This window comes from Macaca fascicularis, chromosome 12, assembly GCF_037993035.2.
Source record: "Macaca fascicularis isolate 582-1 chromosome 12, T2T-MFA8v1.1".
Classification (NCBI taxonomy): domain Eukaryota; kingdom Metazoa; phylum Chordata; class Mammalia; order Primates; family Cercopithecidae; genus Macaca; species Macaca fascicularis.
In genome coordinates, this window is record NC_088386.1 from 86,335,927 (window position 1) to 86,358,307 (window position 22,381).

The 22,381-nt window shown below is 38.0% G+C and overlaps 1 protein-coding gene across 9 annotated transcripts in view; it reads left to right on the forward strand.

Annotated features, from left to right (window-relative positions):
• Positions 1-22,381, forward strand: part of NAB1 (NGFI-A binding protein 1) — a 45,230-nt gene that overhangs the window by 3,038 nt on the left and 19,811 nt on the right. For 7 of the 9 annotated variants that reach the window (XM_065525783.1, XM_045367414.2, XM_074009594.1 and 4 more), the window contains exons 2-3: positions 10,010-10,847; positions 20,161-20,294. In XM_065525783.1, the coding sequence (XP_065381855.1) occupies positions 10,029-10,847; positions 20,161-20,294 (953 nt within the window). In that variant the 5' untranslated portion in view covers positions 10,010-10,028. Of the gene's footprint in view, positions 1-47; positions 198-10,009; positions 10,848-20,160; positions 20,295-22,381 lie in introns of all 9 variants that reach the window. The other 2 variants (XM_005573761.5, XM_015432501.4) reach the window with 1 other exon arrangement.

Here is a 22,381-nt window from a genome sequence, read left to right on the forward strand (position 1 = left end):
TTACCGTCTCGATTTTCTTCTTGGGTATCCTCCCCTTCCGAATGTAGTTTTCTTTTTAAAAGCGGAAGGAGAGTTTTGCATGGAAGAGGCTTACAGAAACTTGGCACTGAGGTGCAGGGAAGCGAGAAACTCTTTGTGCCTCTAAGGCCGATGAGGAATTTGCAAACATGTGGGACGTACAAGCCTTGGATGCAGAGGTGTGTGTGTGACCTTATCATGGAGAAACCCTGAAAATACTGTCCAATCTTTGTGGTCTGCAAGCTCAGAGTTTCCAAAGCTTGAGTTAGGAAACGACACTTCTGATGAGCCTGAATGTTGAAAGATATTGGGGAAAGGGATAGTTGAGATGGAATATGCATTTGTAGATGCTGCAGACCAAGTTTTGCAGCAAGTGATCGGGAGGAATCGTAGAGTTGCATGTACTTACCCCTCGCTTCCTGAGATTCGGGAGGCACCGAAAATTTTGGGATGGCTGTTAATTTAAAATTTCATCTGAAAGAGTCGATTTGGAGTAACTTGTCACTACCAGTTGGTTTGCCAGTGACGTGTCTGCCAACTCAAGGAGTGCAAAGATCAGAAGCTGAAAGAGGAATTCTCAGATCTTGTTTAAAAATATTTTGGCAGTTTTAATAGATAATATGAGATTGCATAGGAACAGAGGAACCGAATTTAAAATAGATTAGTCACGTAGGAAATGCTTAGCTGTTGTTAAAGTATTCACGCAATGACTTACCTTCCTAGGTTTTCACTTTTTTGAAAATTTTTCCCTGAACAACATACTCAATTATGATATTTCATAATCTGTGTGTGTATTATGAGAAGTATGAGAAAGAGAAGATGCATAGGATTTGCTTTTTCTGTTTTGGGTGGAGGTTGAGCTTTTCCTGAAGACCTGAAAGAGCTGCTTCTGATCTAATCTGAGTGCCAGTAAAAGTGGCTCTTAGATGAAAGGCTATCTTTTTCTCCTCCATATTTGTGTCCTTTAAGACATTTAATACTATCCTTTCATTTTTAAAAATATATTTTGTCATCGGTATTAACATACAAATAAGAATTTTCATGAGACTGTAGATGGCTGGCTAGGTCAGCCTTTTTTATCCCTGATTTGGTATTAGATATTGGAACATTAGGTCTTGAAAGAAAATTTCAAGGAACTTCTGGAAGAAGCGTTCTTGTTTCAATTTTATTATTTTTGCCATTTTGCACTAAAGTTAATATGCCATTTCGCTATTAAAATTTTTTTTTTCTTGGCTCTGATGGTCTCTTGTTACTTGTGAAGGTATCAGTAATAATAGTAATAATGAAAACATTGAGGCACTGTAGATTTTTATTTTATTCTGCCTGCTAATTATGAATGTAATTCAAATGACAAATTCTTAGGATTACTATGGCTGTCACAAGGACGTTTAGTAAGCTTATATGTCTAGTAAATAACTTGGTTTATCTAATAAATACTTTATCTCATTTCAAAATTATTAATTCAATTGAGCAATCTCTTTTTTGTAAGTGGCAAATAACATCCACTGTCGTATGAGAAAGTTAATAGATGTTTATTCTCCTTAGAGAAACAGTGAAAGCTTTAGGTATTTTCATCACGCTATAGCTAAGAGCCTATTGGTTTATTAAATATTTGGGGGGGTTTGCACCGTGGATGCTTCTTTGAAAGAAAAAAATTATAAAGTGGGGGACATCTTTGACGAATTTGTTAATGAACTTTAAATATTTAAAGTTCAGGTTGGATGAAAACAGAAGTATGTCAGTTTCTAAAGAAAATATAGACACGGGGTCTCGCCATGTTGCCCAGGTTGGCCTCAAACTCCTGGGCCAAGGGATTAGCCCACCTTAGCCTCCGAAGTTACGTCAGGTTTCATTGGCCTAAGACTTAGGACTCATTTCTTCCATTATAACAAGCCTGGAGCTGTTTTTTGTGAGTGCTATTTATGTGCATTTTTGGAAATGAAATCTTTGTAAAATTTACCTTTAAATGCAAAGCTGTGTTTTGGATGGAAGTGACCATTTTATAATATGTTTTGAACAGTTTAAGATCATGCTAATGTGTAATCAACCCATCTATGCATATTTCATTGTGGAATTTGCTAAACATATTATAGCATAAATAATACCCACTTGAGCATAATAGAAGGTTACTAGCCCCTTTGCTTCGAATTTATTTTTATCTTACCTGCTTGTTTTATCCTTTTCAACAATAGAATGGTACAGTTACTATATTAAATGCAAATTCCCTTTCTGATCTGACATGTTCAGTAAGTCATACAACAGAATATACTCCTTAAACTTAATAATGGAACAAGTGGGAAATTTGAGAAGTTGATGCTTGGAAAAAATAGTGATCCTCGTCTTGTGAGACTTCGCAAAGCTAAAACATACCATTAAGCTTTCAAAGAGTTTGTCATTTCTCACTACATTGTATTTAGGGGGTGACCCATTAATTTGCATAGTATATTAATTTAATGATTTTTACAGAGAAACTTCTGAAAAGGTGAAAAAACTTATAAATATTGCCTGCATACTCTGTACTCAGTGGGTAATTAATGTTTGTTAAATGACTTGATGGTAGGTTGGTTGAGGATTTCCAACCATTATATGAAATGCTAGTATTTGCTTATTGTTATTATAGTTAAATGAATACATAGTTATTTAGCAAAATAAATCTGGTTTAGTTTTTTCTAATTTTGGCAAGTAAATTTAATCTCACACTGAAAATTTTTATTAAAATTTTAAGGTGTCTCTAAATTTTTTTTTTTTTTTTTTTTTTTGAGACGGAGTCTCGCTCTGTCGCCCCAGGCTGGAGTGCAGTGGCGCGATCTCGGCTCGCTGCAAGCTCCGCCCCCCGGATTCACGCCATTCTCCTGCCTCAGCCTCCCGAGTAGCTGGGACTACAGGCGCCCGCCACCACGCCCGGCTAGTTTTTTGTATTTTTTAGTAGAGACGGGGTTTCACGGTGTTAGCCAGGATGGTCTCGATCTCCTGACCTCGTGATCCGCCCGTCTCGGCCTCCCAAAGTGCTGGGATTACAGGCTTGAGCCACTGCGCCCGGCTCTAAAATTTTTTTCCAACTTCATTCGGAGTTTAGAAACAAATCAGTAAGAGATGACATTTTAAGTTTCCCAAATTACCCTCAATTCACTAGAAGGTATATATTTAATTCATAGCTAAGGTCCAAAAGTGTCTTGATTTATATGGTACACCGCTTACTAATATGTGCCTAGGTAAATCATTTGGAACTTGAAACACACATGGAAGTTAGTACTTAGGCCAACCTTGCAATCTTAAGTAACCCATAAAGTGTAGCTGAACTCCATTTAATCATTTTAGCTTGAGTTCTGGGTTCTAGGATGAGAATAAAAGCAAAAATAATTAATTGCATAGAGCAAGCTTGTCCAACCTGAGGCCTGTGGTTGCACGCAGCCCAGGAGGGCTTTGAATGCGGCCCAATGCAAATGTGTAAACTTTCTTAAAACATTATGAGGCTTTTTTGCCATTTTTTTTTTAAAAAGCTCATCAGCTATCGTTAGTGTATTTTTTGTGTGGCCCAAGACAATTCTTCTTCCAATGTGGCTCAGGGAAGCCAAAAGATTGGACACCCCTGACATAGAGGCTCATCCTTCCCTGAGTCAGATTCTTGCTTTTTATAAACCTTTTCAGTTTCAGCCTCTGGTGTACCCATTTCACCCTTCTCCTTCTCCCAGGCCCCTGTACCTTCAAGCTATACTCTCCTAAACTTGGACTACTTCAGAGGCTCTAAGTGTAGTCTTTCTGTCCTCAGATTTCCTATTTTCATTGTCCCTATTTCCCATCTCAATATTTCATTGACGTGCATCAGATCTTGTCTAGATGTTAAGAGGAAAACAATCTGGTGGAACTAATTTACCTTAATCTGTAAATGACTCATGAGCTCTTAACTCTTTCCAAGGTTTTTCACATTTTTTGTAAGTCTGTAAGAGGTTGCTATTGACTCAGATAATTTTAAAGTAAAAATTGCAGGCTGCGTTGGGGGAAGGAATTTCTAGTCTTCTGCATAAATAAGTCAAGCCTTACTAGGATTTTGCCCTTGGTTTCTTCCCACTCCTGGAGGCGTGTGCATATGTGTATTGCTATATATGTTTGTGTATGTGTATATAATAATGATTCCCATAGCATGGCGGGGAGAAGATGCAAGAACAGTGATTATAAATCCCTTTGACTATATGGATTATTAATGAGATATTTGATGATGACTTACACCGTGTTTATAGGAACAGAGAAGCAAAGACCTAGGATCTCATGACTGAACTTGAATTCTTAAAAGGCAGGTGTTGGGGCCGGACTCGATCCATGATGTATAACGCTAACCACTTGTAGTTCCTGTATTGGGAGAGCATCTTTTGCTTTCTTGGGAGAATAGCCATGTTATAGGAGTGCACCATATAGCTTTTTAAGAAAGAACAAGTATTAAGGATGAGAGAATGAAAAGGATTGTAGCTAAAGTAACAGAATGCCCTGTTAATGGATTGGCAATTCATTGAGATACCGGTTTACACAGAAGGCCTCCGTTTTGGAATATGAAAGGTTGCTGATCAGATTCTGACTCAGACATTGGGTTTCATTGCACAGCAACCTTTCCAGAGATGTTATTTATCATAGAAACTTTGCTAGGAATAAAGGGGGACAAAAGAGTAATGAAACCTAATTCTGCCCTCGGGGTGCTTATAACCTAACAGTGACTTGTTCTGCAGAGCCAGGCAGGTTGCCTTCCTTGGGCCATGACTCCTTCACAGCTGCACAGCATTTACCACATCGTGTGAGTCTCTGCTGCTTGTCTTTCTCCTTGCTGTTAACTGACTCTCCATGAAGAGCTGTCTTTCCTCTGTTCCCCGGAACTGGCTTAGTTCATGGTGTATTTGAATAAGTTCAAAATATAAGAGAGAGAGACAAGTGTTGTGGAGTTGGGAGAAGGGCGAGGACAGCGGCAGCCAGGGGTAGTGGGAAGGACATTTTGGGAAAGGCTGTGGAGGTTGGAGGGAGAGAGGATACCTGGCACAGGAGCAGGGAAGTGGAATGCATATTTGAGGAACGCCTAATGTATCTGCTTGGAACAAGTATATGGGTGTGTTAAGGAACAGAGAAAGGCTGGAAAGAGATAGGCTTGGGTCTGGGATGCCTATATGAGTAGTTTGGGTTTCTTTATGCACTAGTGGAGAAGTTTGCAACTTTGTAAACAGCATTGCAGTGCGGGATCTATTGAAGTTGAAGGAGCTTTTTTCAAAGTTGAATCTGGTGCTCTTGAGGCAGAGAAAGAAGTGGTGTAGCCTAAGGACATGTAGATTTGAGGAAGAAAGAACCAAAAGCAAAAACGGAATCCAAACTTACTTAAATCCTGGAAACTGAAAGACTCGCGGGGCAACTGAAAGAACTAAGAGAATTGGAAAGAAGTGGACTTGGGAATCTGGAAGAGGGGAAGAAAATGAGAGAATGTACTTGCTTTCAGACACATCAGATTTGAGGTGTTGACAGTGCCCAGGTGGAACGCCAAATTACGGTTTAGAAGAACAATTTGGGCTGATGGTTCTGAACTTTTCAGGTGTGAGGATAGCTTTTTAAATAAGTAATAGCAAATATTCATGACTACTTTTAGTATTTGTTTTTTGAGAGTACATATAAAGACAAAACAAAACTTCAGTTACACTTTTAAGTGGGTTTTATTTTACTACATAACAGAAGTGTCAGTTTACCTTCATTTGCAAAGTAGACGTGTGTGAGAGGCATCTTTTTCACTCGGCAGTCAGTGCTTTGTGTGCATTTGGATTTGGGAACACTTGGAGCCACTCCATGGCCCTGGTCCAAGCTACAAATACAGATTTGGAGGTCATCTGCCTATAGGGATAATTAAAGCCTGGAAATGGGTGAGATCATCAAAAGAAAATCATGGGCACACAATAGAAAAGAGCTGCAATATTAAAATTTGGAGAATTCTTAGAATATAATGAGAGAAAGAAGGAAAAACAAATAAGGCAGCATTACCAAAGTAAGGCGAAGAGCATCTCAAGGAGTGATACCATGTATCAGAGAGATTAATGAGAGAGAGGCCCAGAGTTTGGATAGAATGGTGAGCCCAGAAAACAAGCTGGCCTGAGTCAGGTTCGAAGGAATGGTTCTTCTTTTCCCTAGTGACAAAGGCCTCTGTCCTATCAAAAAATCCTCACATCCCAGCTTGGAGACTGTTAGGGAAATTTTGTTTTCCATAGCAAAATAGCAGTTGACCAGTACTTTGTGGGCCAGACTAGCTCCTTCCTTCACTTAGCACAGTTGGAATCTGGCAGGTGACTGATGCTACCCTGTAAGGAGCCAAAGTGAGTTTTTAGAAAAGTTTTGTAACAAATGATTACTGTGTAAAAGATCAGTGAATAACAACAACAAATGGTCTTAATGCATTGTTTAATTCCTCTTCCCCTGACATCATTGGGACTCTTTTCATTGGACTGAGCAGGGGGAGGAACATTTAAGCTAGTGGAAGTAGAAGTTTGCTGTACATTGGCAGCAAGGCCTCAGAGTTAACTTTTGAATGCAGTTAACTGGTTTCTCTTAACTGGAATTCGTTGAAAAATCAGACTCAGAGTGGTCGTTCCAGGATATCTTGAAAAGGTCAGGTAACAGTAGTTTTCAGCTGAGTAGATTTACAATACTATAAGCTACCTGTATGTAACATGTTAAGGACCCATTTTATATTTACTTCAGATTGGAGGGATACAGGTAGAAGCTTTCTTTTGACTTATTTGACCTTCATGTTGAAGCATTAATGGTTACAGATTTTGTGAAAACAGAAAATCTCTTAAAAGTTTTCTTTCAAATCACATCAAGTTAATGTATGAAGGGGTGGGTGTTTAAATTACCACAGCAGGCTTTGGAAGGAAACTGAAACATTCTCTTAAAGCAAAAGCTTAGTAGGAAAACTCCTTTCCCAGTAGTAAGTGTGGGCCTCTAGAAAGCCTCCAGGACCGAATCGGTTACTTAGTTATCTTGCATCTGTTATCTTGGCTTTGGAAATGTACACTTGGTCCTATCAGTCTTTATGGAGATATTATATTCATAACTACTTTCTTACCCATACAGAGGGCTTTCTCTTAAGAACTAGGGGGTTTCATTTTTTTTAAATCGGTAAAGATGAAAAAGGATAAAACTTGAAAATTGTTTTCTAAAATCATTGCCTTATCTCAGAAGAACAAAATATAAGCTTGGGTGTTTTCGTTCTTAAGTTTCTCTTTTGTATTTGTCTAACATAGATAGTTTTTTCTTATTGCTCATAAAATGATTAAAAAGTATTTTTCCAGATTTCCTCATGTAATCTCTCCTCTACTCCATAATGTGAGAAGTACATATGGTGAGTTAATTGATCACCGTGTAAACCTTGCAAAGTTACAGTCCTCTTATTAAAAAAAAAAAAAAAAAAAAAAGACTGTGTGTGTACTACTGGGAAGCCCCATGTCTTGGAACTTCTGTGTCTTACACAGTCTATTTTGATCATGTGTATGTATATTCACATTATACATGTCCTTTTTTTTTTTTTTTTTTTTTTGTATTCTTGCATCGAAAGCCTGTGAAGGAATTGCATGAGGTATATGATAGGAAAGTAAGTTTCCTTTCTTCCACTTCCAACACTTTATAGCAGGCCTTCTATTTGGTATAGTGTAGTTTAATATAGCCCTAAACTTGGGTCTGTAACTCCTGAAAGCTCTGTTGTTGTGAGTTAGTGCCCAGGTGGATGACAGACTCTCCCTGGAGTGGAAGGACACGCAGAGCCTCCTTTAGGTGATTTAGAAGATGCAAGAACGTTTTTTTATCAAGAGTACTGAGGTGGCATGAATGTGAAGGTTGACCTAAAGAATTACCTGGCTCATCACAGGATCTGTAGGAGTTTGTGGTGCCTGGAGGATTTATTAAGTAGGAATCTTGTGCAGTTTGTCAGATTTGCCTAATCATGGGAGTCTCCTGAGATGCATCTCAGGCACCTGGGAAACTGTATTTTTCAAAAGCACCCCAAGTGATTTCCTGGATGTTAGTAGAAGCTACTGGGCCCTAATTCAGCCTTTGTTGTCTTTTGGGAAGTCATCAGGTAACCTGGTTATGCCCATACTCGCCCTTGCAAAGAAAGAGACATAAAATTTGAGGAAGTCAAAACAGATTGTGGATGACACACAGGTTCCAGGAGATAGGGCTTCCAGTAGTCAGTGCTTAGAGTGGTAGGGACACCTATTCTCCTGGCTTGGAGTGGCTGAGACTAGAATTTTGTGTAGCATTCTGATTGGTGGCAAAAAACAAAAGTCCCAAGTTCGGTGACTTCTTGGCTTCCAGGGATGTCCCCATTAACTGTTACTGCATACTGTCAGAGTTGAGAGTGGGCCTTCCATTTTTCTCTGATGCACAGGTTCTTTTAGCCTTCTGTTATTTTCTCCATAGAGGGCTACAGGGTACTTTTAATCCTAAGGGTGCGTTTGATTACAAGTTTATTTGTTTCTCTTAAATGGAAGTACTTGGCCAACTCCTCTTTGTATGTGGGAGGTCTCCAGGCAACTGTGAACAACTTTTAAAGGCTGCTAAGAGGTCAAGAAGTACTTTGCTGAGTCTTGTTCTGTCTCTTTAAAAACAGACTTCTTTGTCTTGCTTGAGCTCTAAAAGTATGTTTCGTCTTTGGCTCTGTCTTAGGCTTTCTGCTGCTGCTTTGGAGGGATCACCTACCCTCCTTATTTTATCCTACAGCCCTCTCCCTAATACATAGTTACATTCTAGTCTATTATTTTGCATGCAGGGCCGTTCTACATAAGCATTCGACCCTGTGCCATGTGGGAGTGCCATGTGTTTGAAAGGGAATCCCATCATCCTTATTTTTCTGTGTCCCTAATGCCTGTTAGATTTCTGAACTCTCAGATGTAATCTCATAGTCACCTGTAACTCTCCTTAAACCACAGAGTGCAAATAAACAGTAACTGTTTTCTTCATCAATAAATGTCAATAAAGGGAAACTTCCTTCCTCACTTAGATCTAAGTGATCACCAAGTCTTGTCACTTACTTGTTTGACTTTTCTCTACCTCTTCTTTCTTGATTCCTAAATATACCACCTTCTATTTCTCACCTCCAATTCATACTGAAAGCTATCTTCCTCTGCCTGCCAGACTCATCTTGCTCATTTTTTCTCTATAAAATGGGAATAACTGGCCGGGCGCGGTGGCTCAAGCCTGTAATCCCAGCACTTTGGGAGGCCGAGATGGGCAGATCACGAGGTCAGGAGATCGAGACCATCCTGGTGAACACAGTGAAACCCCGTCTCTACTAAAAAATACAAAAAAACGAGCCGGGCGAGGTGACGGGCGCCTGTAGTCCCAGCTACTCGGGAGGCTGAGGCAGGAGAATGGTGTAAACCCGGGAGGCGGAGCTTGCAGTGAGCTGAGATCCGGCCACTGCACTCCAGCCTGGGCGACAGAGCCAGACTCCATCTCAAAAAAAAATAAAAATAAAAATAAAAAAATAAAGTGGGAATAACTGTACCTGTGTCACAGGGCCCTTGTGAGAATTAAGACGTGTAATGTAAAGTGTTTATTGTATTGCTTGGCGCAAAATAAGTATTCAGCAAATGGTAGCATCCTCTGCTTCTTACCTCCTGCTAAATTTGGTTGTCTTTCACTCCACCTGCGTCCATACCTTGGCAGTAGCAAAGTATGTAGCCAAAAATACGGGACATGGAACCCTTGGTTTGAGCCTTGGTTTGAACCTCCAGATTCCCGCTTACCAGTTATTCTCTTTTGGGAAAATAAGTCAGTTTAGTTACTGACCTATAAGATTGTTAGGAGTGCAGAACGAGATAAAGTATGTAGAGAGAATGCTGCCTTCACAGGCAGTCACGATGCAGATGCTTCTTGTTTTTGTTCTTAAAACCTGTAATCTAACCTATTTGGTGTAAGAAATTTGAAGCAAGTATGATGAGTTTTTACTTTTTTTTTTTTTTTTTTTTGGCAGGTTAAACCCATCCAGAGTAATGGCTGCGGCCTTACCCAGGACCCTGGGGGAGTTGCAGCTGTATAGAATATTACAAAAAGCCAATCTACTTTCTTATTTCGATGCCTTTATCCAACAAGGTGGTGATGATGTCCAGCAACTCTGTGAAGCAGGAGAAGAGGAGTTTTTGGAAATCATGGCACTCGTGGGCATGGCTAGCAAGCCCCTTCATGTTAGAAGGCTGCAGAAGGCTTTGAGAGACTGGGTCACAAACCCTGGGCTTTTCAATCAGCCGCTGACTTCCCTTCCTGTCAGTAGCATACCCATCTATAAATTACCAGAGGGATCACCGACATGGCTGGGAATATCCTGCAGTAGTTATGAAAGGAGTAGCAATGCCCGGGAACCTCATTTAAAAATCCCCAAATGTGCTGCTACCACCTGTGTGCAGAGCTTGGGACAGGGGAAGTCAGATGTGGTCGGGAGCCTAGCACTGCAGAGTGTTGGTGAGTCCAGACTCTGGCAAGGGCACCATGCCACCGAGAGCGAGCACAGCCTCTCCCCGGCAGACCTGGGCTCCCCCGCGTCCCCAAAGGAGAGCAGCGAGGCGCTGGATGCTGCCGCTGCGCTCTCTGTGGCCGAGTGTGTGGAGCGGATGGCCCCCACACTGCCGAAAAGTGACTTGAATGAAGTGAAAGAGCTGCTAAAAACCAACAAGAAGTTGGCCAAAATGATAGGTCACATCTTTGAGATGAACGATGATGATCCACACAAAGAGGAGGAAATTCGGAAATACAGTGCAATATACGGCAGATTTGACTCAAAGAGGAAGGATGGGAAACATCTCACGCTCCATGAGGTACAAAGCACGCGTTGTTCTTTCTCTGTGTGTGTGGCATGTTGCTAGTCGTTAGAGATAAATTTGGTAATAGTTTGCCGCAAATGTGATACACTCCCTGAAAGCAGTATTAAAAACACTGAGGTGTTAGCAACACGTAGCTCTTTTGTGAAAATAGACCATGTTTATTGTGTTAGGGGTATATTTGTATTGAACTTGAACATGTTTGAGCTTTGGAACTACAGTATGAGGTGACTTTTAGAAAAATGTCAGAATTTAAGCAGTGAAAGCATAAAGTCTTTGCAATTGAAAGGCAGTTTGTTTTTTAATTAAGAAAACTAGGTTTTAAATATAACTTTTAAAAAACATTTTTGTAGGCTTTTTTTAAAGAAAATAATTTTGTAAAAATAGCGAGAACTTAAAGCAATTCTCAGCTTGCATAGAAAACAATTTGATGAATGTTGGAAGAATTCTTGCTTTGAACATCGTTTTGGTTTGATGTTTGGCATTAAACATTTTTATCTTTATAGTAAGTACTGTAGACAGTCTGCTTAAGTTCATGTGTGTATATATGTGTGTATAGACACAACATTTTCTCCATATAACATACATACTTTATGTGTGTGTATAAACTTTAACATTTACTCCTTTTCTTCTCATCTATCTGGTTGACACATCATCTTTAAAACTCAGCCCAGAATAAGCTTAAGTGTTTTTTGTTATCTTTTCCTTCAGATAGAATGACCTTTCCTTTCCATTTTTATCCCTACATATACTTCTGTCACAATAACTTCAACTTCTTATTGTACTTATTTGTGTATTGGTCTGTGCTTCACAGTATACTCTGGGTTTCTTCAAGGCAGAGATAATGTCTCCTTCATCTTTATATTCACAGAGTCTACACAATAAGTGCTTGGAAAATAAATGTGTTTTCAAAAATTAAAAAGACTATTTCATAGCTAATTTTTTTTTTTTTTTTTTTTTTTTTTTTGAGATGGAGATCTCGCTCCGTCACCCAGGCTGGAGTGCAGTGAGTGCAGCCTCGACCTCCAGGGCTCAAGCAGTCCTGCCTGCTCAGCCTCTTGAGTAGCTTCAACAACAGGTGTGTGCCACCACACCCAGTTAATTTTTATTTTTAAGTTTTTTATAGAGATGGGAGTCTCTCCATGTTGCCCAGGCTGGTCTCAGACTCCTGGGCTCAAGTGATATGACTGCCTTGGCCTCCCAAAGTGCTGGAATTACAGGTATGAGCCACTGTACCTAGCCTGATCTTTTTAAATAAATGATTTTAGATGTGAATGTTGGAGCTTGAGATCAGATAATTGGTTAGCAGAATGACTTAAGTCATAGCCAGTCTGTGACTTGATCTATTTTGGGAGTATCCTTTGAACCAGTAGAGGAATCCACTAAAAGGGCTATATGGCTGTCATTAGTAGAAAAACAAAAGGCAAAATGTGTTGGCAATTTTAGTTTCATGCTGTAATCTAGTTTTCTTATAATTTTTAAAACATAGCAGATGAAACTCAACAAAGTTGAGTCAAAATACCTGTATTTTTATCAAAATAAAAGTATTTCTAAAAGATTAACAAACCTAGTTAACCTGAGTTTTAAAAAATCACACCCTACTTTTAAAAAATCTAAAAAGAATTATTTTACACTTAGCTTTCGCTAACGGGCTCTTTGCCTCTTTAGATAAGTAGGTACACATGGTATTTAAGTAATGAGACCGTGGGTTTCCCAAAATAAGGAAATACTCAAAATGAATGCCAGTAGGCTGAAATGTGGGGGTGGGGGCTTTGGAAGTTGTGGCTTGTGTTTTTGAAACTTAACTTAGGCCTGCTTGTTACTTGTAACTCCAGTATGTGAATCTGGTTCAGTAATATAGTTTAGAATAAATGTTTGTGAATCAGGAAGCTTTCTTAAAACTAGTAAATATCTAAGATCTTGGAAGAAATGACAGAATCCTGAGGGAATTGAAAGAAGGTACTATTAGGTATATCTTTTAGGTATTATGAGAATTTTGCTTTTTTTCTCCTGATTATTTACAATTAGCAGAAGTTTTTTTAGTTCTAAGTTCCTGAGATTAAAGAATGTTGCTAGTTTGTACTCAATTTCCACATAAGGAATATATGACTTATTCTTAATTCATTGTTGGCTTCATCTCACTGTTCTGAGGGTTTTCTTCATATAAATTGTGTGGATACTGTTCTTTTAATCTTGCAAGACATAGAGCTATATGTAGGTCACTAGTGGATGAAATTCAGGAAGCTAGCTATACCTGTAAGTTTTTTTCAACTGTTCAGTACATAAGATTATTTTTCTTGTAATAAGAAAAAAATATTTGTTTATATATTTATAATATAACTTGTTTCCAAATGTACACCATAAAGAATTATAGAATGACTTATTGTTAAGCCCCCCCCCTTTTTTTTAAGCTAAAGAATCAGTGATAGTCCTACAACCTGGCTAAGTCCGGTCTGTTATATAGGTGTCAGATTGTGAAGAGAGTGAGTTCTGAGGCTTAGAATCACTCACGTTGCTGGTGTTCGGGAGGTGCTAAGGGACAAACCCAGAAGCAATATCAGAAAAAAGCCAGCAGGCAGCGTTGCATCTATCATAAAGGGTGTTAACGGATAGTAGGTGGTAAACTAGGCCAGCAGTGTGCCCCCAATCTTAAATCGGTGAATGGATGAGGAAAGAGCAACTAAAACTTGGGAACAGCAAGGCAATAGAGAATGTAGTAACTTGTAATACTCAGAAATGTAAGCAGGTAGATAATTTGGCATTACAGAATATTTGTCAGCAGATAGCAGATTCTAGTCAAAGAGCTCTAGAAAGATAGGAAGGAGAAGAGGAGAATGTAGTCAGCGGGTAACTGTAGACTGAGCAGAAGAAATTCTGCAGGCATTGGGGTGCTAAGCAGGTTACCAAGATAAGGACCCAGGCCTATAGAATAAACAGTGATGCCAAGCTTTGGTCAGTTTCCATTGTAGTGCTGAGAAGTCAAGGCTGAGTGTGTCAGAGGAGGCCAGCAATTTCACCTTTGAGAGAGGAGGAATGCTGAATCTGAGAACAGCATATACTTGGACACATTATTAAGTTAGCTTGTTTTATTCTGAACTCTCAATCTCAGAATTCATAGATTTCAGCATCTAACAATTGAAATGTTGGACTTTTCCTTCTGGTGATTTTTAAAAACGAATTATGGTAGTGTATTTCTTGAGTCAGTTTTGGTAAGTTACATTTTTCTAAGAATGTCCATTTCATCTAAGTTTTCAAACTTAGTGGCATAAAATTATTTATAGTTTTTTAAGACCTAATATTGACCTAATATTGGTTGTACACTTATCTCTCCTTTGCCCCAAACAACCTTGCCAAAGGTTTGCCAATTTTATTCTTTTTCAGAGATCTGCAAACTAGAGTCTGTGTGCCCAGTCTCACTCACCTCCTGTTTTTATAAATAAACTTTTATTGGCACACAGCTGGGCCTATTTATTTATGTACTGTTTGTGGCTGGTTTTGAGCTACAATGGTGAGTTAAGTAGTTGTGACACAGGCTGTTTGACCCGTAAAGCCTGAAATATTTACTCTCTGGCCTTTTACAGAAAAACTTGCCCACCTCTGATCTTTTTGAAGAAGCCGCTGTGGGCTTAGTTGCTATTCTTGCTTGTGCTGTGTGCATGTATATATGTGTCTCCTCTTAGTTATTTTATTGTTCTTATCTAACTTAATTTGGGTGCTTAGTTCATTAATTTTTAGTCATTCTTTTTCTAATATGAGCAATTAAAGTATAAATTTTCACTATGTATTGATTCAGTGTTAGTCCCAAAGTTTTGTTATGAGGTTATTATTTTTCTATTTTACTTTTATGATTTATTTTCTGACCATGAGTTATTTAAAAGTGTTTCTTTATTTCCAAATATGAGTAATTTTTTTCCTTATTTTTCCTAATGATTTCTGACTTAATTACATTGAGGGCAAGAGTACATGGTTTGTGTGATGCCAACCCTTTAAAATTTGTTGAGAGTTTAGTTATGGTTCACTCTGTGGTCTGTGTTTTTTACGTTTGGAAATGGTATCTTAAGCGGTTGTTAGTAGAGTGTTCTGTATGTGTCTGTTCTAACAAGCTTACTAACTGTTCTTCAAATCTTAGGTTCTTAACTATTTTGTCTGCTTGCTCTGTCAGTAAAAAAAGAGTTGTGTGCTAAACTTTTACTGTGATTGTAGCGTCTGTTTCTCTTTGTATCATGCAGTAATCTTATCTTTAATAATGAATTTTGCTTTAAAAAGCTGTTTTCTTTAATGTTGATATAAATACATGAGTTCTCTTTTTGTTAGTCATTGCCTATTATTGCCTATTACATCTTTACATCTCTTTTTTTTTTTTTTTTTTTTGGAGACAGGATTCACTTTGTCACCCAAGCTGGAGTGCAGTGGTGAGATCACAGCTCACTGTATCCTCGACCTCCCAGGCTTAGGTGATTCTCCCACTCAGCCTCCTGGGTAGCTGGGACCACAGGCATGTGCCACCACACCTAGCTAATTCCTCCCTCCCTCCCTCTCTCTCTCTCTCTTTCTCTCTCTCTCTCTCTCTCTTCCCCCCTTCTTTCTCTCTCTCTCTTTCTCTCTCTCTCTCTCTCCCCTTCTCTCTCTCTCTCTGTTTCTCTTTCTCTCTCTCCCCTTCTCTCTCTCTCTCTCTGTTTCTCTCTTTCTCTCTTCTCTCATTCTCTCTTTCTTTCTTTGTCTCTCTTTTTGTAGGGACGGGGTTTCCGTGTTGCCCAGGCTGTTCTCGAACTCCTGGGCTCAAGCGATCTATCTGCTTCAGCCTCCCAAAGTGTTGGGATTACAGGCGTGAGCCACCACACCTGGCCTACTGCTTATTATATCTTTATGTCATCCTTTTATTTTCAGCCTTTCTAATCCATGTTTTATATATATCTTTTATAAATACTAATCAGTTGGATTTTAAAGAACCCAGTCAGATGTTCTTTGTTTTTTAACTGGAACATGTGGTCCATTTACATTTATTATATGACTAATATTTTGGATTTTTTCCCATTATTTTATTTGTATCTCCCCTCTAGCCCTGATATACTTTAGTTTTTTTTCTGAGAGGGGCCAGTAATGGTACCCTAGCCTTCCCAGTGCTGGAAATGAAAGTCCTGATTGCCTTTTGAGCCTCCCTAACACACAGTTGTTCACAGTGTTTTTGTGCCAACAGTACTTAAAGTCACAATCATTTAATTGTTGGAGATTATAATTTTAACAACCTGTAAAGAAAGTTTTTTTAGGAATCAGTAAATCACTCTTTTTAAGGATAAAGATAACTGTAGTGAGTCCACTTTTTAAGTCCAGTTATAAAAGATAGAAAGCTAACTTTAAGAGGCCGTGCGTGGTGGGTCACACCTGTAATCCCGGCACTTTGGGAAGCCAAGGTGGGCGAATTGCTTGAGTCAGGAGTTCGAGACCAGCCTGGCCAACATGATGTAACCCCGTCTGTACTAAAAGTACAAAAAAATTATCCGGGCATGGTGGTGCATGCCTGTAGTCCCAGCAATTTGGGAGGCTGAGACAGGAGAATCGCTTGAACCCGGGAGACTGAGTCCACGCCACTGCATTCCAGCCTGGGTGACAGAGTGAGACTCCATCTCAAAAACAAAAAGGAAGCAAACTTTGAGAAATCTTTCACATAAAGAAATGAGTGGAATTTTGGTATTTTGGGCCACAAAAAGAGGAAATGGAGGAAATAAGTAAACCAGTAAGGGAGAATATCTTGTTACTTTATCCTTTAAACAAAATTAGATTATTGGCATTCAGAAAAAGCTAACAGTGCTGCAGCAAGTGACGAGTTGTTTGGGAATATTTTCATTTTTCTTTTGTAATTATATCATAATCGTTATTGATTTCATTATTAGCAACTAGGGAGCATGAAATCTAGGTAACACTGACAGAACACATGTTTTTAAGGGAGAGTTATTGATTTGTTCATTATTAGCAACTAGGGAGCATGAAATCTGGGTAACACTGACAGAACACATGTTTTTAAGGGAGAGGCTTCATGAATCAGCTTTTTATTACAATTCGGGGGTGAGCTAGAGTTATTTCTCCAGCCTCAGTTTTTTACCAGGTTCCCTGAGGGCCTGGAGTTTAGTCTACTTTTTTGGTTTGTGGGAGCCTGAATTCAGTGACAATGAATGCATTGTGTTTATTTTTCTTGGTTTCTGGAAAGGTAATAGAAGGAATACTAGAATATTGTTTTCAATTTGTGTTGAAAAGTTACTTTCTGTGGTTGTGCATAAGCTAGTACCTCTGAAACGTTGTCAGTTAAAACACCTTACTGAAAATCAAGCGTTTCCTTAGTAATGTAGATTTATTAATATGAAAAAGAAATCGCTACATAAAAAGGTATTTGAGAATCCTCTTCAAGGTCATTTAGCTACTGCCATGCTGAAACTGAAGTTGATTTGTTTTGAAAATCATTATTTAAAGTATACATTTCACTTTTAACTCCAATAACATTGTGCCTTTCAAAGGCACTTAGGGGAGGAATTTATCTATTGATGACTCTTTAGGAGGAGGGGAGAAGGCTGAAAATAAATTCTTCCTTCAATTATGCTTTCATATTCAGCTATGGGTTTAAAATAGGAAACTTGGGTTTATTATTATAACTTGCTGTCAGTGGCCAAATTAATTGTTTCAGAACAATATAAATTACAGTTATAAACTTGGGGAGGAGGATGTTAGATGTCTACGTCATACCATATACCATAACACATTCTAGATGGTTTAAATACTTAGGTGGGAAAAGTAAAATGATTAGACTAAATTATGGAACATTTATATATTATTAGAGTAGAAAGAGTTTTTCTGTGCCTGTCACCCACAGCATAGAAACTGTATGGCTGATGACAAACTTTAAAAAAAAGAATCCCATTACATATGATGAAGAGTTGACGCTGTTAATAAAGAATTCCTGAAGTTCTAAGAGAACAAAACATTGTAATGAGTCAAAGATGTAAGAAAAAACTTTAGTTTCATAGTCAAAGAGATGCAAATTATAACCAAATGCTGTTTTAGAAATGTAAAATTGGTAAAGTTTTAAAAAGATAATAACTAGTGTTGGTCAAGATTGTAGGAAATGTACTCATCATATAATCATTGTAACAGCATTATGATTTAGAGCAACTTCTCTGAGGGTAGTTTGGTGGAATGTATAAATTTCTTAAAATTTAGTATACCCTGTGACCTAACAGGTCTATTTGTAGGAATGTATTGCAAAGAAATAGTTGGATATGTTTGCAAAGGTGCACATTTAAGAATCTCTTATGCAGCTTTTTTTAAAATAGTACATGGAAAACTGGAGGTAGTTCGATGTCCAGGGCGATGGTAGTTTAAATAATATATTGCTGTTTTCTACAATGGAATATTGTATGTGTGGGTAGTAAAAGTGATATTATAAAGGATTTTTCAATTCATTCATCAGTCAACAGATTTATATTGAACTTCCAACCCATGCCAGATGCTAATGTAAACAAGCCGTGTCTCTGCCTTAATACATTGGTAGAAATAAAAAATATACTGAAAAAAGTAGATTACAAATTTGTATGTACATATATATTTAATGTTTATAAGTACACTGAAATATTGGAATAATGTATATTAGAATATCGTCATTCTGGATGGAACGATTGCATGCTATTTATTTTTGTTTTCAAAAATTTTAAGTAAGAAAAATTATTCTAAATAAAGATGAGATGCCTGGGTAGGGAGAAAGGGTGACTACAGTAGTCCCCTCTTATCTGTGAGGGACACATTCCAAGACCCCCAGCTGGATGCCTGAAACTGCAAATGGTACCAAACCTTATATACATTGTTCGTCCCTATACATGCATACCTATGATAAAATTTAACTTATAAATTAGACACAGCAAGAGATTAACAACAATAACTGTTAATAATAATAAAGTAGGACAATTAGAACAATATGCCAGCATTACTGCTCTTGCACTTTGGGGCCACTGTTGAGTAAAATAAGGATAACTGGAACATGAGCACTGAGATATCAAAAGAGTCCATCTGATGACTGAGATGGCCACCAAGTGACTGACGGCCAGGAGTGTAGACAGTGTAGATGTACTAGACAAAGGGATGATTCATCACTCGGACGAGACAGAGTGAGATGGCACACAGTTTAAAACTTACGAATTGTTTATTTGTATAATTTTTCATTTAATATTTTTGGGTCACAGTTGACCACAGGTAACTGAAACCTCAGACAGCAAAACTGTGGGTAAGGGGGTACTGCTGTACCTGATTTCTTATGAAACGGAAACAAGAACTAACACTAACCACAACCTTGTGCCAGGTGTGTCTCCTCATCTATTCTTGTTAGAGCCTTTTGGGATAGTGATATTATCCCATTTTGCCTCTCAGAATACCAAATACCAAGCCTCTCAAAAGTTTTGCATGTCCAGAGTCATAGCTGGTAAATGATGGAGCAGGACTCTTCTCAGGTCTGTCTGCCATCACGTCCCATTTTCTTTTTGCTAATCATCGTGCCTTGGTTAAGTTCATCTTTTGCATATTAAAAAAATTTGATATACATCTTGACAATTTCCTGTATCTATTTATACTGACAAAATTATGTGAAAATTTTTCTACTTTGTTAAACAATTAAGATTTTGTGTTTATGATAACAGAATTTTAGTACAAAGTGTTTGGTCAACTAGCAACTCTATATTGGCAATATTTAATAATTATTGAATTATGAAAGCGTGGTAGAATTAGATGGATCTTAGAGATTAGTCCAAGACCTTGATTTTCCAATATAGCCCTAGTACGTGATAACTCTATTTTTTACTAAGTGATTTGATAAATGTTTAAAATCATATGGTCTTGATTCCTTTTTAAGAATTTTCATGTCAGTTCTTAAAAAATCTGTCAGACTATCTACATTGATTTTTGGTTAGAGAAGTGGTGTCAGCAAATCCTGTATTCTGATATTTTGGTTTTTTTATAAGCAAGATGCAGAATGTTTTTCACTTTTTATTTTCCTTGTTGTCTATAAACTCTCCTACCTAACCAAAAAAAGCATATAAATAAATAAAATGAAGATGACTATCATGATTAATTTGGGCTCTGTGAGATGGCAGATTGGTTGATTTTCTTCAGAAATTTGGCATTAGGAATAATTAGGAATAAATACTATTCTGATTTTTATGAATTATGATTTCATTATATAATGGTGTGACATTCTTATATTTTAAGTGAAATCTTTTGCATTTTGATGAAATTAAAATGTTCTTAATTTTGAAACTCTGTTTTGGATGTCCAGCTCACTGTTAATGAAGCAGCTGCTCAACTCTGTGTGAAGGATAATGCCCTGCTGACAAGAAGAGATGAGCTTTTTGCCTTGGCTCGGCAGATTTCTCGAGAAGTCACCTATAAATATACTTACAGAACCACCAAGTAAGTATTTAACTAACTGTCAATATTTTTCCGTTGCTTGATAGAAGTAGAGTTTGAAACACTTGTTGATAGAATAAGCATTTCTGAAAAAGTAGAAGTATGATTATTGTTCTAGGAAACTAAACGATGCGGTGACTTTTGAAAACATTGCTAAGGTGATTTTTGTTGTTTAATCCTCCTCTTTCTCTTTTAAAAGGCATCATTCTCTGGGTTACTATAGCATTGTTCTGGTAGTGGTTTTAGACATTCGTCTCTCACACACACACACTTTGGTTTTGAGCGTGATGAGGGGATTTAGTCAGCATTATAGATGTATTTGTACGCCTGCTAACTACATGAACTTGTTGAACTCTGAGGAAATAGAATGGTCCTTTTTGCAAGGTGTTTGCAATCTGATGAGATTAGCTGAACATGTAAAACTACTCTATTGACTAATATCAAGGGAAAATTGAAAGATACTTCTATTACTAGCAAATGGGTTATGGAACACAAGTCTGAAATTTAAAAAACGTGATGTTAGAAAGCAATGGTGGTTTCAAAATTTAATGTAAACACAGCATATTTTTCTTCACCTTATCCTTACTTGAGCCATAAGCATTTTCTACAGGATAGGACCATTTGATTTTGTTCACTTGATTCCACACAGACCCCGATTTCCAGCCCACATTGTGTTGTGCCTGCCACTGCCTCTCTGGATGCAGATGACCACTGCATTAGAGTAACTCTAAGTTTTTGTTGAAAAGTCACATTCTGAGCACCCTCTCCAGCCCTAATAAATTACATTCTTTGGGGATGGATCCCTGGAATCTGAACTTTCACAAGCATCCCAGAGCATTCTTGTGCATCCTAAGTTTGAAAACCAGCACTATAGGCATTTGCCATCATTACCATTATTTTTCCTAACTCACAGCAGTTTTATTTTCTGCCCTACGTCAGTACCTACGTATTTATAACTGACAAGTGAAATCATGTAGACTAAATGAACAGGGTAGGAATATACAGCACATTCTATGGGATTATTTATGAGGTTTTTTTTTTTGGAGTTGGATAATCAAGAGCTGATTCACTGATTTTTAATTTTCTTCATTGTATTATACACCATTTTCTTTCTGAGTATTTAAATAATTTTCTTTAATCAAAGTGATACATGTCCACAATTTAAGAAGTCATACAATACGCAAGGCTTTCAGTGAAACTCGACGATTCCTGTGCTCTACCTTCTTGCTTCTCAGTTCCACGTTCCAGAGGCAACTGCCTTCAGTGATTTTTTTAGCTGTTTCTTCTAGTAGTTACCTTCATCTTTCTTTTTTTTTCTTTTTCTTTATTTTTTTGAGATGGAGTCTTGCTCTGTTGCCAGGCTGGAGTGCAATAGCTCAATCTCAGCTCACTACAACCTCCACCTCCTGGGTTCAAGTGATTCTCTTGTCTCAGCCTCCCAGGTAGCTGGGACTACAGGTGTGCGCCACCATGCCCAGCTAATTTTTGTATTTTTAGTAGAGACGGGGTTTCACCGTGTTGGCCAGGATGGTCTCCATCTCTTGACCTTGTAATCCGCCCACCTCAGCCTCCCAAAGTGCTGGAATTACAGGCATGAGCCACCGTGCCTGGCCTAATCTATCCTTTTAAAGTTAAATGTACTTTAAAATATATTAACACTTTTACATAATTTAGAAGCCACCTTGGACTCCTAAGGTGCCCTCATTATTTTTTACGACTGCATGGTATTGAATTGTGTGGATGTGCCGTGATTCATTTAGCCCCACACCCTATTGATGGCTACTGGGGTGGTGTCTAGTCTTTCACTGTAAATAATACAATAAATAACATCATACATTGTATGTTTTGTTGATTCTGAGGTGTACTTTTTCACATTTTAACATCTTTTATATTGAAGTATAATGTAGTTGATGGCTTGTCGTAGTTTAATTAATTTCATAGTGGTACATGAAATAATTATGTGTCTTACCATTGATGGAACATCATTTTATATATGTGTAGGTACCTCTGGGATACGTTTTCCCAGCAGAGAAATTGCTGGGTCAGGGTAAATACATCTGTAGTTTCTGTAGATAGACAAAATGCATTTT